The sequence below is a fragment of the Pyrgilauda ruficollis genome, unplaced genomic scaffold, assembly GCF_017590135.1.
Source record: "Pyrgilauda ruficollis isolate IOZ18807 unplaced genomic scaffold, ASM1759013v1 scaffold10, whole genome shotgun sequence".
Taxonomy (NCBI): Eukaryota; Metazoa; Chordata; class Aves; order Passeriformes; family Passeridae; genus Pyrgilauda; species Pyrgilauda ruficollis.
The window spans coordinates 14,523,138-14,542,027 of record NW_024508101.1 but is presented as its reverse complement, the minus strand read 5'-3'; the positions used below and the strand labels follow the sequence as shown (position 1 = coordinate 14,542,027).

General features: G+C 40.9%; 1 protein-coding gene across 5 annotated transcripts in view; it reads right to left on the bottom strand.

The window, feature by feature from the left end:
• Positions 1-18,890, bottom strand: part of POC1A (POC1 centriolar protein A) — a 78,600-nt gene that overhangs the window by 47,630 nt on the left and 12,080 nt on the right. For 4 of the 5 annotated variants that reach the window (XM_041466173.1, XM_041466143.1, XM_041466133.1 and 1 more), the window contains exons 4-9: positions 18,631-18,810; positions 17,421-17,528; positions 16,046-16,161; positions 11,690-11,823; positions 3,802-3,870; positions 2,456-2,551 (exon numbers count right to left, since the gene is read on the bottom strand). In XM_041466173.1, the coding sequence (XP_041322107.1) occupies positions 2,456-2,551; positions 3,802-3,870; positions 11,690-11,823; positions 16,046-16,161; positions 17,421-17,528; positions 18,631-18,810 (703 nt within the window). The remainder of the gene's footprint in view (positions 1-2,455; positions 2,552-3,801; positions 3,871-11,689; positions 11,824-16,045; positions 16,162-17,420; positions 17,529-18,630; positions 18,811-18,890) is intronic. The other variant, XM_041466163.1, reaches the window with a different exon arrangement.

Genomic DNA, 18,890 nt, shown 5'->3' with positions numbered 1-18,890 from the left:
GCAATTCACTATTATAAAAGCAAGCATTTGGCTCAATACAAGAAAGAAATTAAAATACGGTGAAATTTAAGTCTTGCAGTGAGTTGTAGGAATGGTGGTACTCTTAAAGAGCCCAGCACAATCTATTTCTAAAAGATACAAGACATGACAGTCACTTAAAAGAGGAGACTGACATGAGTGTATAAGTCACTATGGAGCCAAGATCTTCATGCTCAGGTTATACTTAAAATAGAGAATGAAGCCATTTTCAGATATCAGTTTCTTTTTAACAGCAAAGAACATTCCAGATCAATTCTAAATTTAATCTTAAACTTTAATGTCTCAGAGGACATTATTTATTCTTCCCCTCCTAACTTTAGCAATTTTAACTGCCTTAATCCAAGGATCTAGTACTAGCTGTATTTTGCACCTCCCTTGCTGCATGCCCAAGCCAAAGCTTGCATTTGGATGGCAGTTTAAGAAAACTCCTTTGAAGTAATTTAGGACCCCAAATCAAAGTATCTTTCTGCTGCATGATTGAGCATGGATTCAGTTCTTCCTCTGCAAATACACAGCACCTGGGCCAAACCAACACATGACACCTCAGAATGCAGAGTGCCTTGTTTCCTACAGGCTCAGAGCATCACTAGAGCAAACCCTGTGAGCCACCAGCACATGACACAGATCTGCTGTCAGTGGCACACAAACAGCTGAACCCAGCAGCATTTACTGGATGTTTGGCCAGGTAAACCCTCTTCCACAGGGAAACACTTGTGTTGTAGGTACAGATGTTCAAGGTGGTCAGGCATTGTTCAAGGGATTTGTTCAGCAGCTCCCTTCAATGGACTTCAATGAATCTTAAGAGGTTTTATAATGAAAAGCTAAGCTTTAGAAGAGCTCAGGCATTTTCTTCCTTTCTTTAAGACTACTGGATAAGATGCTCTAGCAATAACAGCAGCACAGGAGAGGGTAAATTTACCATCATTTCCCATTAGCTGATACCTTGTCTACATTTTTTAAGCCATTAAGCATGCTACAAACCAAAAGTGTTATTTTTCTCCCAGAAAGGATGTATCTATGATGTATTTCAGCCCCGTATTACACTATGCCATATTTTAAATTAAAGCAGATAGAGTTCAAAGCTAGACCAGTTCAATAAACAAAGAGGTCATTGGACTGATTATTTCATAGCCTGCATAACTTTAGAGTTAGAACAGGAGGGGAGGAAAAGAAAGAAGTCAGATTTAGCCAAAACAAGCCAAGGATCAATAAACACTTTCACCTTCTTCCTTATGTGACTGCTTCCTCCCGTGCTCTCCCACTAACCTACATTAACCAACCTCAGGCTTTCTCTACACAGCTCTCCACATAGCAGGGCATCAGGCTTAGACTGCAAACTCAAATCTTGTTCATCCCAAAATACTGTGGCTATTCCAGTATCTCCAGCAATAGACTGAAGCCATATTAAATAAAAAGACCATTGTGCTTGAGAGAAAACTTTAGGACCCCAGTAAAGATCTAAACTGATATGGTCAAAGACACGGCCACAGAGAAACAGCCATTGCCTAAAGTCTGCCCTTCAGCTGGGGCAATACCACTTATGCACAGACCCCTGGTTCACAGAAAGCCTTTCAGCTTACAGCTCATGCTGAACAAGATTAACCAAACACCAGCCATGGTAATAACACACAGCAGAATCCTACCAGTATACCCAAATGTATCAAAAATATCCAGAGACTGACAAGGCAAAATAAAGACCTGTAAATTAATCACCACCATGTGTAAAAATTACAGCTTTTACAGGCAGCAGCTTTCAAGGGTCACTTTTGTATCAGCATCTGATGCACTGATCTAAGTTCCACTCAGATCAGTGCATCACTGAATTGCTCAGCTGCTGGATTTATCCTCAGGTACAGTCAGAACTCAGAGGTCTCAACACATGATTCAGGGAGCAGATATGAACTAATGTCTCCAGGTATTCAGGAAAGAAGCTCCAGTACAATATGTCACCTATTTGTCATGTGTGACACCTACACAAGGCAATTTTTTTTGTCTTTGCTGACTGTCAGTGAAAAGATATCGTGAATTCTATTTTCAGGACTGACACCAGCCTGAAGAATTCATGTCAGCTAGCAAAGCCAACTTCAGTTGTTGCTTACATCTGCTTTTTTGGTGAACTGTCATTCATGTCATTATGAACCACACATTCCTAAACAGTGGCTGTTACTAGAAAACACATCTATACACGCACTAAGTTTATCTTCCTTTTAAGATCATTATATATAATTGCCCTATGAAGTTAGTACAGTTAAACAAAAACAAACAATACAAGGTTACTTAAAAAACAAGTGTCTTGCAGCTCAAATAAACAGCACAGAAAGATGATTCTACAGTTCAGCCACCTGAGTCACACACTCCAAGGCTGCACCAAGTGCACTGGAAAGGAACTCTCCACAATTACTGGTTGCTGACTTACCCCAGTGCCATGGGTCCCTTCCACACTGCTGCTATGTTTCTGTGGTTTCACTGCATCACCATAATCAGCATCAAAGTTAGTCTTCCATACCATCACCTGCAGAAGAAAGTTAACTCCATTAAAGTTTTCCATCTAAGTTTGCTTATAGGTAATTTTTTTCAACCCTTCAGAGAAGAATCAGCAAATCCACAAGAAGTTTCCCCAGAAGAGCTTTGCCATTGATTAAATTAAGGATGTTGTTTGTAAATATGCTACTAAATACAGACAGTTTAACTGAGCTCTCAATGGATAATGACCTCTTTCAGCATTCTTTGGGTCAAGAACATCATTAAACTAGAATGACCAAGAAAACTTCAAAGCAACATGAAGAATACACCATTAAAACTACAAATATTTTAAAATACCATGCTCAGTATTATAACATTTATCAGCCACACCCCAACTCAGTCACTCATTTATCATGAGACTCAGAGGAAAAAGAGAGTTAGTACTAAGACCAGCCCCAGAGATCTTAAGCTAGTTTGTCAGCTGGACACCAAACTTAAATCCCAGTTATAGGCCTCTGCTTTCCATAAGACAGTACAGAAAAGAGGCCTCTGACACATAAATCACTTCAACGTATCAAGAGGAAATCCATGGAGTGAACGCCTCAACAGAGACTTCGCAAGTCTAAAAAAGTTAAAGAGCAATCAATCAACAATTTCAGAGGTCTGCAAGACACCCAAGAATCCAGACAGCTCATTTGATTATCAGAAGGAACATTTAATCTTCATTTACAAATTTGCATCACTGCTTTGCATAAAATAAAAGCATTTTCTTTCACTGTTGCATGGTTAACCAACAAGGCCATTCCACTGTGCAACAGGGAGAAAAAAATGATGTTGTTAGTGAATAGACAAATCTGTCTCTTCACAAAGGTGCTGTTCAAGATGGGCATTGCCACCTGGTCCAACCTGGGGATTAGGAGCAATGCAACACAGCTCTTTGAAGACTGATGATCCTTACTCAGACCACTGCTTTGGGTTGAAGTCTGTCTGTGTCTTCAGCAGGGCAACTCACTGTGCTAAAACCAGGACATAATTGCAGCACAGGCTCATGCAATGGGCCTGATTGCAGTTTGGCAATGGAGTATGGGTTTCTTGGGCTACATGTCTTAGATTACCACCACAAAAATTGGGTTTGACCTCCAGATTTTTGTTAATAAAACAGCAAGTTGTTTCAGCATGGTCCAGGCATACTGGACAAAGGGTACACTTTTGCTTTCCCCATTGTTCAACAGAGAACAAAAAGTAGCAGCTTTTAAGAAAATGTGAATCTGGATTATAACTCAGAAGTTAATCAGGTACCTGTTCATCAGAACCTCCAGAGGCAAATAAGTCTCCATTTCTTGAAAATGCTACACAGGTAGCTGGTCCCTGCAAACACATTTAAAAGACAAGTTTAAAAAAAAGATAAAAGAAAATGAATTGTTACAATGCTCCATTCATTACAGCTTTACAAGGTATTTATCATTTGACATCAGCAATCTAGAGGCAAGATTTAAAAAGCTCTTACCTGTCAAGTAAATGGGCCATAATTAAGATGCTAAGCTTGCTGGCACTTACCATTTCCCACACTTTTGACCCCAGTTTAAGACACCCACTTTTCAATATCCACGGCAGAGACAGGAATAAACCAATTTTTACAGCACCAGGCTTTTTCTTGCTCCCCTCAAACATTCCCTCTTCACTTCAGAATTAGCAATTTCTAAAACTCCTGTTCATTTATTAAAAGTGTTGAAACTATGAGGTTTTTGTATAGTAGGCTGGTTTAAACTGCATTTCTCCTAGTAGTCTGATAGGAGAGATGCCAGAGTTAATGCATCCAGGATCATCTCTGCACAGCATTTACATTTTTTAGAAGCCTCATGCTTAAAACACTCAGTTCTGAGAGACTTTAAATGCTTCTGAGTGCACATCTTTCACACCACACACCTAGTTCAATGTTTTCCACCTTCCAGCAAGCACACAGGAGGATACACATGGCAGGCTGAGACAGGAGCTGCAGTTAAACAGAGCTGAGGAACTGCTACGTGTGTTCAAGCCCAGGCACAACAGACAAACTGTTCTGCTCAGAGTAAACAGCTGAGAACCCAGATAATGGAGTTTTATGTCAGCTGCTGAACACATTCCTCTGCAGACTGTTCAGCAGCATGGGCAGAGGTCAGAATGAGAACTTCCAGAGGCTGCCTATGGAGCTGACAGGCTGGGTAGAGTTGGAGGAAACACCAAAAACAAACACCAAACCAATCAGAAAATCCACAACAACCACCAGAAACCTCCACCACGTGATCATCCACCTCCTGACAGAAGCAGTTACCCCCTTTCAAGTAAGATCATGTATCTCAGAAGGCAATTAAGAAGCTTCTCTCTACCCTGTTGGAAGGAGACGCAATTCTGAGTCCACATCTTTCTAAGGGACATTGCATGAAAACCTCACACCCTTTCTTTGCCTTCTCTGTAAAAGTGAACTCAACACAGTAAATCCTGAAGCTAGACAAATACCCAAAGATTGCATGTGAGATAAGCACACAGCTCTCACTGCAACCTGTGCCCCAGTCCTGTGGGCTTCCAAACATGCTGGCACAAGGTTACGGCAGCAAAACGAGAACCTTGCTGTGCTCAATCCCAGTGTGAACAATTTTAGCTTCCTTAAAACACATAAAGGTGTTTCCATATTATCATTTAACACACAGTGATTTCAAAATGTTTTAAGGCCTCCCCTAGCAACACCTCACTAGAGAGGGCTTGCCAGGAACGATCCAGCAGCAGCAGCAGCTCCAAAGCGCACGTGCAGTCGTTGGTGTGACTAAGCTCGCTCACCTGACACAGCAATAACTAGGGGAGATATTTCAGACCAAAGACACTGCCATCAATCAGCTGAGACAAACTGTGCCTCTGCCTTTATTCCCACCCACCCACCCTAGTGTTCAGCTCTCTAATCACATGTCAGGAATGGAGGCTCTAAAAAAATGCAAAAGCAAAAGACAAGCATAAGAAAGCACAGAAACAACCCCACAGCCAGAAAACTGCAGTGGTGAATATCGCTCCAAGAAAATAGAAGTTGAGCATACAGAAGCTGCTCCCGGACTATAATAAACCAGTCAGAGTTAGGAGGGCAGAAAAAAATTTAAGACAAAGTGTTCAGGAATAAGCACAAGCAAGGAACACTGGAAAGGAGCAGTGTTTCCTAAAAATATTTTTATCAGTCTAAATATTTCAGTGTATTTAGACAAAATCTAGTACAACACAAATCACATCAAAACAGGCAATGAACTGACTCCAAAGTCATGGCATTCTGAAGGGAAAAAAAGTTCAAGAGAACATATTCTTCCCAAAATAGAAAATTATATCAAAGACTGAATGTGCCTTTATAAATTGAAAGAAAGGGAACAAACAAGTCTACAGACGCAACATCCTCTACAGATTTGTTGACATAAGTTAAGTGAAAAAGTATTCCTGCTACATACACTCCCAGAACTCTTCCAAGATACAACAGGTTTGCCATAGCGACAGTTTGCCAAATGCCCTTGCAATTTAATATTGACACACCAAACAAAAATAAAAAGCTACACTTGCCAGTTATTAGACACAGCCTCACTTCCATTTGTCCCAGGAAAGCACAGCAGAAATCCAGCAGATTTCTGATGAAGACCTGGGTGACAGACATGAGACTGTCACCTCAAACCTTCCTTCTTCCCCTCTTTTAACTTACTGCTTCCATTAAAAGTATCAAAAAGTAGCAGTTGCATATTCTTCTACAGAAGTTGTGGAGATAATTTTAAGCTTATTTCCCACATAACTAGAACTTGTGGGATGAAGCAACCTTCTTCTACTGGATCTGTAGAAGGATCAAATGACCCTCTATTAGTATTTTGTGGAGGTTCAGAATTTCCAGTCTGAACCCCCATGGCCCAAGGTGATCCCCACAAGCTGCTAGCACCAATCCCCAAAGTCCAGCAGATTCTTGCCTCAGACTAGACAGCAAGCTGCAGGAAGAAGGGGTTGGGCAATGACATACACCAAGTCAGTGGTAAGGAACATTTCTGTTTAATCCTCAGCAGGTCAACGTCAGGACTGTCAAGCTTTTTTGCATATCCAGTAGAGTTTGAAATTATAACAGCAGCTTTAGTGATACTGGAAGAGCAGCAAGAATTTTGAAGAAAATAGAGAAGAAGGCAACAAGTCATCCACTGAAATTGTTGAGTGAGAAGAACATGGCCACTAATCGACATTCAACTCATCCCCTCTAGTGAAAGAGTACCAGACAAAGTAGAGGCAAGTACCAGAGAGCCTTGAAAAGGACAAAAAGCTCAAACACTGGATGGAGCAAAGCAACCATAAAGAAAAAGGAACCATAGAGAAGGAATGATAACAGCATCAAGCCTCATTGTTTGCCAGAGCATTCCCAGTGAACACAACTCAGGCAAGGTCAGATATGCATGGCATGGCAGCTGAAACACCAGGTGACAGCCCATTTCTAGCTGCTTTCAGAGGTGAGAAAGGTGAGGCCCAGAAAGTTATATAATTTATGTGCAGAGATAGAGATTACACCTTCTGCCTATTTTCCCACTTCCTACAAAGGAGGTTAGCGACTGCAAGGCATTTATTGCCCTAGCATTTCACAGGATGATCAGCTTACATAAAACATTACGTTTGCACTTCAAAATAGATGGTCAGACTATTCTGAATGACTTGAATGCATTAATCACCAAGAGAGAAGGGATCTGAAGCCAGGACACAGATTACACCACCAAGTGACTGGCAGGATGCTAATAGCATCAGTAACAACTGACACAGGGGTGACATAAGACAACAGGAATAGCATCCCCGAACACAAAGCTTTCAAGGGTAGAGCTAAAAATAGATGTCTCTGAAAGAAATACTTAAGAGAAAGGCTGAGAGTTTAGTCTGGAGAAATATGACTGGAACCCAGAATCACACCTGCACACAGGCAGCAGATGAATGTGTACCATCCATAAATAATGAGTTGACAATCACAGAGAAATCTCTCTTGACGCCCTTTTCTTCTCCCAGAGCTGCTGGGCATAGAAGGCACAACACTTCAACAACAATAGGGCCAACACCAACAGGCAAGTCAAGAGAGGCCAGACTTTCAGGCTTCAGCTAGGAACAGAGGTAACATTTCAGCTTTAGCATAACAGAAGAAACAAGAGCCAGGTTGGAGAGGGTCCAGGAATAAGCCAGAGAAGAGTAGTTTAATGATGCACTGCCTGCACTATGAAAGGAGAGGCAGTGTGGAAGGAAGCTGGAGAGACAAGTGGGGTCAAGGATGCTAGTAGATTTTCACTTTTTTTGTTTCAGTCCTGCAAGAAACCAACGCATAGTAGCGAAAAGCCAGGTAAGAGAGCAAGGAAAAGCTAAGAATTGGAATAAGGCATATCTAGAGGATGCAAATAGTTGAATTAAAGGACAGCTTCTTCTTCCACTGCCACAAAAGGAGATGTAAAAGTGGGAGCCAGTATATTCAGCCAAACTGTCCAGGAACAGACTAACTAGTGCAAAGAGAAACAGGAGACATGAGAGGAGACAAGGCCTGAGAAGCAAATCCAGCAGCAACCAGCACACTGGGATCTCAGCCCTGGCATCATCGGTTCTAGGCATAAAAGAACTAAGAACAAACAGAGAACAAACATTGCCACTGTTGACTGTGCCTTCAGCTGCTTCATGCATGGGAGGAGAGTGCAAGTCACATGGGAAAGGAAGAAGGGAAGGGAAGCAAGGAGAAAAGCACAGGCAACAGAGGTGGCCTTGACAAAAAGGATGTTTTCAGGTGGAATACCTCTGACAAGAAGCCCCAAGGATTCTCAGTACACTGGGCCTTGAAAAATTCCTGAGCAAGACTGACATGTTTGCATCCTCCTTCACCAGGGAGTAAGAGCTACAACTAACATAGGGAAAATTTATACTGGCATCTTACAGCTGAATCTTCAGCAGCTTTAACTCCTGAAAGTTTCAGTCTATAAAAACACAAGGCAAGGACAGAGAACTCGTATTTCCTTTTGAGACTTAGAAATGCTAGCCTAAAGTCAATTGCTTGTTGTTTGCAACACACATTTCTTTCTTTTTTGTTTGACTTCTGTGTAGCCCGGAGATGTCCTCATACTCTTCAAGGAGGACAGGCCTGCACAGATGTTTAATGCCACCTAGGCAGAGCTGTCAGCTAACAGTAAAGGAGCACATTTGTCTCCTGTGCACCTGCTCAGGAGACCTCACTCATTAGTCAGTGAGCAAAGCAGGGAGCACTGATGTTGCCCAGCTAGGTAAAATGTAGCTACTTCATAATTCTAGTCAAGATTGCTTGAAAAATTGTAACTTTGCATTTTCTCTTTTCCTATTTATGAACGTAACCATGAGATGTTTTCTAAATATTTACTGAGAACTTCCATTCCACTGAGGAAGTCAGTCTGGAAATGCTCTAATTAAACCACTCCAAAGGGCAGACAAGTACCATGTACATACCTGCTCTCCTCTAGCAACTCTCTGGGGGTGGCTTAGAGACCTCAAAACATTCTGTTCTTCAACAATGATTCAGTACTAGAGGTGGATTTACATACCAAGCCAGTGTCTCATTTGTATGGAATTAGATAAGAGCCCTTCACAGCTTGAAGTGCTCCAGAACCAAAATATGCAGCACAATACATAATGATATTTTGCAGCTGCAAGATGTCAGCTCCAAGCTGCAAACTTCTGCCTCCAATGATCCTCCTGCTACAAGGGGCCAGCTACATTTCAATTAAAGACAGCAATGTAAACTTGGCCAACCTCCCCATGTAAACTACAGCTAATCAGCTGCTAACAAATTTCTGGCACTCCAGCAGTTGCGTCAAAGTATGTCTAAAGCACCGTAGGGTTTTTTTCCTTTAAGTGTCCGCTTGCATGCAGCCTTCCCAGAACAATGTAACAGCAGCCAGCTGTAAAAGTAGGAACAAAGTGTCAACCAGAACGTTCAACCTCAAAAAGTCACAATTCAAGAACATCTTCAGAACAAATTGTCCATCTGGTGACTAACCTGCAGCACTCATTTAAAAAGGCAAATCAATTTAATGATCAAAAAGTCCACACTACTTTGTTTTTAGCCTCTTGTGGATACTGGCACAAGTCACAGTAATAACAGAGGGGACAAAAAAGTCCCTCATTATTAAGTAACAAGGATTTATCAATGAGCAGAACTAGCTGGAGATGCAGCCAGTGCAGGAATCCACCTCTGGTGACAGCCCAGCCTGTAGCCACTGACAGTGGCTTACTAGGAAAAAAGCACAAGCAAGGTATCTGTTCAATCAGGCAGTAAAAGAACCAACTTGCAACAATACAGCACACGCCAGACAGAGAATGCCAGGCAGGACTGTGCCAGGACTGGTTTCACAGATATCTCAGTGCAATACCCTTAGAGGCAACCAGAAAGCTCTACCAGCCACTTCAATACTTGCACTTGTTTCCAAACTGAAGGAGCTGTAATGCCACAACAGCAGCTACTCTTCAGCTGTGCTAGAGAGGAAGCTTTTCTAATGCCAGTTAGATGCCCAGGAGAAAGAGACAGACACTGTTTTACTGATCTGACGCAGCAGGGAGGAAGAACAGGGAGCTTTAACTCTACTTTTGAATAGATGATCCACAAACTGTTCTTTTAAAGCCTCGAGTTAAGTACAACATTAGCCTAAAGGGACTTTCTATTGCTCACTGTGAAGAACCTCCATCACCATAATCAGTTTTGGGCTCTCATTCAATGCTAAACTCTTTTTTTTTTTTTTTTTTTTTTTGTGCTACTGCAGTGAGTGAGGCACAGCTAGCAGCTCAAATGGGAGAAAAATGGAAAGCAGGTTCAGCCTCCTGCTGAACCATAACCAGGCACATCCCTCCTGAGGGAAGGGGGGAAGTGTAAAGATTTCCCATTCTTCCAACACTTACCCTTTTCCAGGAAGCTTCTTCCCAAGAACTCACTTGGCAGATTAACACAACAGACAAACATGAAAACAAGATTAAGGCAACAGAAGCTTTGCAGCCCCTAACTGACAGGAGCATCCACTTAGTGTAGTGCTCCAAGAACAGTTTTATACAGCCAAGGCTGACATATTAGGATAACCAGCATTTATTATCTCCTCCCCATTCTTTTAACAGTTGAACCCTTTGGTCAATTTCAATCAAAGCTCTACTTCATCAAAGATTTAAGCATAAGGTTTTCCTATTTTTTTCCATTAATATTACAAAAAAAAAAAAAAAAAGGAAAATTTTATTAATATATAGCGAAAGAGAAGTTACAGAAGAAACTTGATCTTTTTAGACATCAAACAAAGCAGTCACTAAACAAAGCCACAAGAAGACAGAATTATCAGATTTACAGCTTCCATAGATACCATTATTGCCCACAACAATCTCCATCATCTCCAAAAAGCTTCAGACTGTGATTTTTCCCTGACAGTTTTTATGCTTTAAAACTCAGCCCCCACTTTTTTAAAGTGGGTTAAGAATTTCTGTTCTCTTTGTCCCTTTGGAAAGGGATCCCTTAAGGCAGTCCTGCTTTTTCACACCCCACTCTGCATGGACAATGAAATTAGTCTATTTATTTTCATTTAAGACTTAGAAAGAGAGCTCCAAGCATTCATAAAATTAACCTTACAAGCAACACATCCAGCAGCATAATACTAATAGGCAAATCAGTTAAACTTAACCAACCAGCACCATTTATCACCTTCAATTGTATGATTCAGTCCATTAACAAAATGTTCCCAAATCAAATCCCAAAATAGATATCCTCTATGTTACTGCTACTGTTCCTGAGTCTCCTGCCAGGTGAACAGCATTTATCTTCAAAACACCTGTGTCAGGGGGCCAAGTGTTATTTGCAGCTCTCTAGAGAGGGAGACAGAACTGCACTAGAGGGTGGCTGACAGGGTCAGTCAGAGTCAAGGGTGCTGCTCTGAGTTCCTTCTGCCTCAGACTTGAATCCTCAGTATTGGAGCTCACTTTTAGACTTGCTTTCTCATTCTCTCCATTCCTGCCTTACCTCCCTCCCTTCAAAACACTGATGATCTCAAAGATGATTAGCATTATAACCACGATTTTACACAAGGAAGCTTTCAAACCATTTCTGGTCATGAAGAATGCAAGTCTCAAGCCTGCATTTGCTCAGTTTATTATGAGTCTGTACATTACTGTAAAAAAGGCTTTGCCTCACCTGGTGACCATGCAGAGTATAGAGAAGTCTTCCTTCTAACAAGTCCAGAATCTTAAGAGTTGAGTCATTGGAAGCAGTAATCAGATAGTTTCCAGAGGGATGAAAGGAAAGACTGTTGACCACAGAGCTGTGCACTGAGGATGGGAAAAAAAAAGTATAATAGTCACAAAGCCCAGTTTACATAAGCCCAAGGCAAAAGAATAAAATAAAGCACAAGCACATTGCAATTTTCTGTTATAAAATTTAACAGGAAAATTATCATGGGGGAAAAATTCCACAAAAGCTCTTCAAAGCACTGGAGAACAATAACAGTAACTCAGTTCTTGTAAAAATAGGCACTACTTTACTGAAAGGAAAAAGGAAGCTTTGCCAATTTTTCTGGGAGATTTAATGCTACAAAAGCTTCCAGTATAGCCCCAAAATATACTGTATGTGCAAGTGAACTACAGGATTCTGTGAGAATGCTGGACATTGATGTACTTTACTACTGTGGAGCTGCTGGCCTCACTCTCAAGTCATTCTAGATTAAAATCTGCATCTTAGGACGCTGAGAAGACTGAAATTACAATGGAAGACACTCAGTTGACACTGCACAACTTCTTTTGATTTACTATCTGACTCTAGCCAAGACTGGGGTTAAGAGAAACTAGGAAATAAGAGCAACTTGAAGACGGTCCAGTATAAGCATTATTTCCTCAGATATCCTATTTGCCTCACCAAAAATTTAAAACAAATACAAATAGACAAACTATCAGGAGTGTGAACTTGCAATAAAGCCATTTTCCCTACATGAAGATGAAGCCCAAGATTTATTCTGAAAAAAGCTAAAGAAAATGTTCTAGGAAAAAAGTCAAACTTCACTGAAGTTCAGTGTAACATTAAACATTTAATATACGACTTTTTTCCCTCCCCAAACTTTTACAGAACAGGCTATTGAACATATTTATTTATGAGAACACGCAGTACTTCACATATGCCCAGCTTCCTGAGCGTATGTGACATTACAGAATATTAATATGCCTGAGGAGGGATTTAACCATCCAATTATTCTTAATTATACTATATGCCCTCCAAATGTTCTGGTATCTCAAATCTACTACTTCTGATACATCACACCCAACTAAATTTATGTTCTGTTGAGAGTCTACTGTGCATTTTGAATCCACACTGCATGTTAAGAAACCCCTTAAAATACCATTTAAAGTACATTAGAAGCAAATATTATTTTTGCATACGTGGATTTGAAGCAGATAGCTGAAATAACCTTGCTCAACTGTAAAACAGAATGCCTCTACTTTTGAAATTCTCAGGAACACTAAATACCTCAGCTAATTCTGAAAACAACTCCTCTTGACCCAGACTGTTACAAAACAGAAGAAAACCTTAACACAGGTAACTTCTAGACTGTTATTCTTGTTGGTGAATATTGTCTGTCACACAGCTAGATCTTCCTCTATCCCCAACCCTGTATCATGTTATGTATTAGAGGAGAAAAAGGTCTGTGTGGAGTTTTTTTCTTATGAAAGAGTGATAAATATATTTGTCCCTTGAAAATCTTATTCTGAGCAATTTGTAGTATTCTTCACCCCCTTAGTGTCTATATTCAGATAAATGTAAATGTATCTGTCAACTAAGGAAAGTCCTGAAAGAAATCACATCAGAAATAGACAAGGTTAGTAACGTATCACATCTACCAAGTTCCAGAAGGTACATAAAGTATTTTCAGCTTCACAAAAAGTCCTTTTCATAATGGAAAAAAGACACACAGACTGGCTGCATAAGTGGTCACAGCTTCTGTGCCCAAGGAGTTACTGGCTCTTGTAAACTCAGAGAAAAGTTCATCTCTACTGTCAAAGCAGCTCATACCTCCCACAAGACCATTCATAACACCTCTCCAAAAAAATGTGCCAACACATCCTGCCACCTCACTTGATTTCATGCTGTGAACAAGAACAAGGTGGCATCTCCCATTGACTCGTTGCTACAAGCCCACCCTTCTGCCAGCCAAGCCCTAGCAAAGTAAGAGCCTCTTAGGGGACTTACACTGGGGGTTAACATCTAAAATTGAGTCCTCACAGCCTGCACAAAACTGCTCCAAGTCCCACAACACTTCTTTTGTGTAATGCAACCCTTAATATCACCAGGGAGAAGATAAATCAAGATGAATTTGAAACAGCCACAGTCTCTACTGAACAGATAACCACCATCAGCCCCATCCAAACTGGATAGAAGTACCAATTACTCTTTTTAAACAGGAATAAAAAACAGGTTAGAGCTGTTTCCATAGACCTGCTACAGAGGTGTCCCACACACAGCTTTGGACAGGGAAAAAATGTCAGGCAATAAACATTGGCCATTTTTGTAGGGGCTGTACAAAATCTGCTGTACAAAAGAGTCAGTGCCAGGCAGAGAACCAAATAAAGCATCTGTGTGCTCTCCTGTACAGTAAACGTGACCAGAGCATACTTTGCTTGGCTCAAAGAAAAACACACCACACAAAAGGTTTTGCAGCTTGCTCTCTACTTCCAACTTTCATTTACAAATGTCACAGTTGGAACAAGTGCTGGCAACAAGAGCAACACTGCTAAAAGACTAATCAGTGCTGGAAACCAGCCCAACCTTAAGACGCAAGAGCCCGAGGCAGGGCTACTCATCTATTAACTCCTCCATGCAACTCCATGTTTAAAATGGATTCCCTGGAAATCAGGCAGCATCAGCACATTCTGAAGGCACAGATGCCATCTAGTGGGGCAGGACTGGCAGCCTCACAGGGGAGACACAAAACTAAATCAGATTTAGCCAAAAGGAGGCCTCAGAAGGGCAGGACTTATAAACATCTCCAGAACATGTTACAAACACATCAGTTTGTGGCCACAGGTGCATGAAGTGACTGCAAAAAACCACCATTGCAATTTAAGGTTCTTCAGCTATTATTACTATTTTTAGTTAAAGGTTTAATACACAGTTAGGATTTACACAGTAGCTGTTAAAAATAACACTCACCTCAGGAAAATCATCACTTCAATACAAGGGTGTCACACTAAAATGTCATTCGGTAAGGGTGGGATACCAGGGAAAAATATCATTCCAAGACAAAAAATAAACCTGGCAGCCAAGCTGAAACCACATTAGATTTGGACAATTTAACAGTAGCAAGTGGAAAGCAGGAAGAGACAACTTTTGAGCCAAGTTATACTGTGGCTGGAAACATGCACTGCAGATCTTGCCACCACTGAAAAGCTGATAAAGCAGGTTAAAGGACAACCTGACACTGCCCAAATATTTAAAAACACTACTGATTTTAGCAACAAGACTTCAGGAAGCCATTTCCAAGTTTTGATATGGGCCACAAGTTAACAATACTTATTCCACAAATGGCACACTCAATACTGACGAGTTGGAACAAGTCACCGAAAAGTTTGATTTCTATTAGATTTTGTTAACTATCAGAGAGCTGGGAGTGACTGTGATCCAGAAGAATGACTGAAGCTGGGAGGCTGTCACAGCAGGAATGCACAAAAGCTTATGTTGAGGGCAGAAAGAACACACCAAGCTCCAGCCTCATGTCTCTGATCTGCTTTATGAGCATGCCCAAAACAGTTCCTCAGGGAAAGTTAGCAAAATTAAGTTTAATAAGCCATCAACACTGGAAAAGTGCTTGAGAATGTATTCATTTTAAAATATCACAGTAGCCTTAAAAACTGTTATTAGCAAAGAAAAGCCACATTTTGGCTGAACAAAGTAATGCACAGAATAGGTCAATCAATCTCACAGAAGCTGGCAGGGATGGGAAAGCACCCTTTTCCTTTCCAGATCTACCAAAGAGCAGCACTAATCAGTAGGACAAGAAATTGTAATGGGAAGAGATGCCATTTGGCATCATCAAAGTTATTTTGAAAGCTGAAAAACAGAGTCTGGAAAAGGAACCACAAACATGGATCATAGTATAGAATTGCAATTGATTGATTTTGATTCTCCTTTTTTTGTTAACTTTTCCTAATTTTCTCATAAAAGAGCCAAACATTTTGAATTGCTGGAATACAGTTCTGGTTCCTCCTATAGGCTTATTCAGAGGAACTTTTTTGTGGCACACCACCTTCTCAGTAACAGTGAATATGAGCCAAATGGCATCACAGGTAAGACCCATGCCCACCTGCAACATGGGACAGTTTCGGGATTAGCTCTGGAGCTAAACACAAAGCAAAGCATGATGTCTGGTGAAGAAAGGCTCCCGCTGGCAGGCCTAACCCAGTGCCTTTTCGAAAAAGCAGCAGCTGATGGAGAAACAATCCTTGGACTTCAGAGCAATTGGCATCAATACATGAAAGGTTCAACTTTTTTAAGCTCTTGACTTGCCTTGGTAATGTTGAAGCAGTCTGTTCATCCTGACATCCCACAGCTTCACCGTGCTGTCCGTACCGCCCGCAGCAATGCAGTTACCGCTGGGATTGAAATCCACGTGGTTCACAAACCTGCCAACGGCAACCAAACCCAGCTGTTACTGCAACTCCTGCTGCAGATCAAAAAAGCCTCTTCAGCAAGGGAAGCTACACCATGACTCACTGAACATTAAGGAAAGGAGGAGATAACCTGAAAATTTATTTTGCTGAATTTCTCTTAGGACCTTGCTTCTAACTCCAGCCAGACTGCAGGCTCCTACCTAAGCATATCTTCAGTAGTTCACATTACAGGTGTAGGAGCTGCAGACACAAACCTCCTGAAATCTGATGGATCCAACTGTCACAACAACATTTTCAAGTATTCATTTAATATTTGCATAATATATGTCTGCTATTAACATTATTTCCAAAGTGATGTGTACAAGACTGAACAGAGACTTTTCTTCTGTTAATTAAATTTAAGATGGAACTTACTGAATTTGTGCCTGAAATCGTATGTTGCCACTTGGAAAGCAGCAAGGCTGAAGCCATATTTCTTTCTGGACCTGAATCCAATCAATTTTTACTTTGAATACATAAGTACAATAAAAGCTTCAGACCCTTCAGGGAAAGATACCTTGTAACTCCTCACAAAACAAACTGGATAAAATTAATTATCTTTTGAGTATTCTTGTAGCAAGTACTGAAAAAGTTGAGATATTTAAATAGGTTGTTTGGACAAGACACGTACTTAACAGCACTGAAAAAAATAATGTTTGAATTTGTCTTATTATCATTGTATATTACCTAGAAATAACAAAATATTGCACTAGAAATTCAGTGCAGCAATGAATTAGGGAGATTCCAGTCTCAGTTCTCTGAAGACTTGTTTTATGTTTCTGGGTAAATTATCTTTTGCTACATTCCAAATTTTACAGCTGTTTTTCTGAATGCAAAGTGGGGGTTTTGAATAACCTCATTATTTAAAAACTTGAAGATGAATCAAAGCATCCAAGTGCCATTCTGTCAGTAGAATTTTGCACTTTTAATTTACATCGGCTCAGAGCAAAATAAAAGAAGAAATAAGGAATTTAAGCATCTCCAAAAATAAATAAGAACAAAGAAACAGAGGCTTGATGTGCTTGAAATACAACCCTCATAGTTCTAACCTTGATCAGTCAAAGGGGCCAGGGCAATTCTGCACTGGGCCCCCACACTGGCTACTTTTGTAAGAGGTGCTAAAGGTTTTTTAAGCAGTTTTAAAATTGCCAGGACAGAGACCTCTGAACCTCACAAACCAGGTGTAAATTCCCCAGGCAACCCCACTTCACACATCACCACCAGGTACTCACCCTCCATGCTCACAGAAGGAGTGGATGCATTCTCTGCTGGTTTTGTCCCACAGCTTGACAGTTTTATCATCACTGGATGACACTATCAATCGTCCATCAGGAGAGAATCTAAGGAAAGAGTTACAGCAATTAACAAAAGCCCTCAAATGAAAGGAGTAGGGGTCGACTGATCTTGGCCAGGTGTCAAAGTATGCTGGCAAACACACCCAGCTTTTCAAGAAGTCACAGAGGCATCAGTGAGACTGAAAATCCAATCACTAAGTTGAGGGAAAAGAAAGCAAGCCCTAAGTACTCAAACTATCCCTAACTCCACGAGCACATAAAATAATCCTCAGGAAGGTCTTCGAGTCTGACTTGAGATCTTGTGTCTTACTTGTTTTAAGTGTACCTCAAGTTGTTTCTCTGCTCTGATTCAAAACAATTCCTGCCTTTGCCACAAGAGCTCAGAGCAATGCAGCCACTCACAAGAAAAAAGCTGCAGCATAGCCTGCACCATTTCCAGTGCTTTACGAGAATATATTAAGTTCCCATATCAAAATATCATACACATGACAGATCCAGACCTTTCTTCACAGGAATACACATTACAGAACCAGGACTTGAGTTCCTAACTACAGATCATCGGACATGCTGGAAAAAACATCCTTTCTGCTCTTCTGTGGGCATCTATAGTCCTACTACCCACTGCCACCACATTGCAGAACTGTAATGAACTTTTCACCTATAGAGGAACGATGGCTTTAGCCTAGATACATGTATGCATAAATAACTTCTTGAAAGCAAATCTGAAACAGTTATCAGGAAATAATGTTCTTATCATGACAGCACTTAAAACATTTTAGAGGTAACACTGGTGATCATTTTAACAAGGGCATGGCAAGTCTAAAGAAACTAAGCTGAAATAACAGCAGAAACCTCTCCCTTTTTTCTATTAGCAACTTCAAGACACAGAATTCTCCTTACCAGGTAAAAACAAAACACAGAACAAATCACAAAGCAGGAAAGCCTCTGCTTGACAGAGATTACTGGAGAAACACAAAGTGGGTGCAGACCATTACTCAAAGGATGTCTCTGCAGGTCAGCAATATATTTCAGTCACTAGACACACCTGAATCACCCTGAACAAAAATGTGTTGCACCAGACCATGACACTGAGCCTCTGCTTTGAGGGATAAATCTCCATCTCTGCTTGTCAGAGGGCCATACTCACCTGGCACAGCGAACCCAGTTGATGTGCTGACTCAGTGAGAACAGAAACTTCTGCCTGTGAACCGTCCACACTTTGATTGTTTTGTCATCAGAAGCTGTAACTAAGGACTGGCCATCGCTGGAGAAATGAACACTTCTCACGGTTCCTGTGTGAGCCTTGAACACAGTCGATTCTCCCTTGCTACACAAAAGGGAAGAGCTCCTTAAAACTGCACAAAGGGCAGGAAAGGCATTCTGTACCTGAAAACATAGAGCTACTGT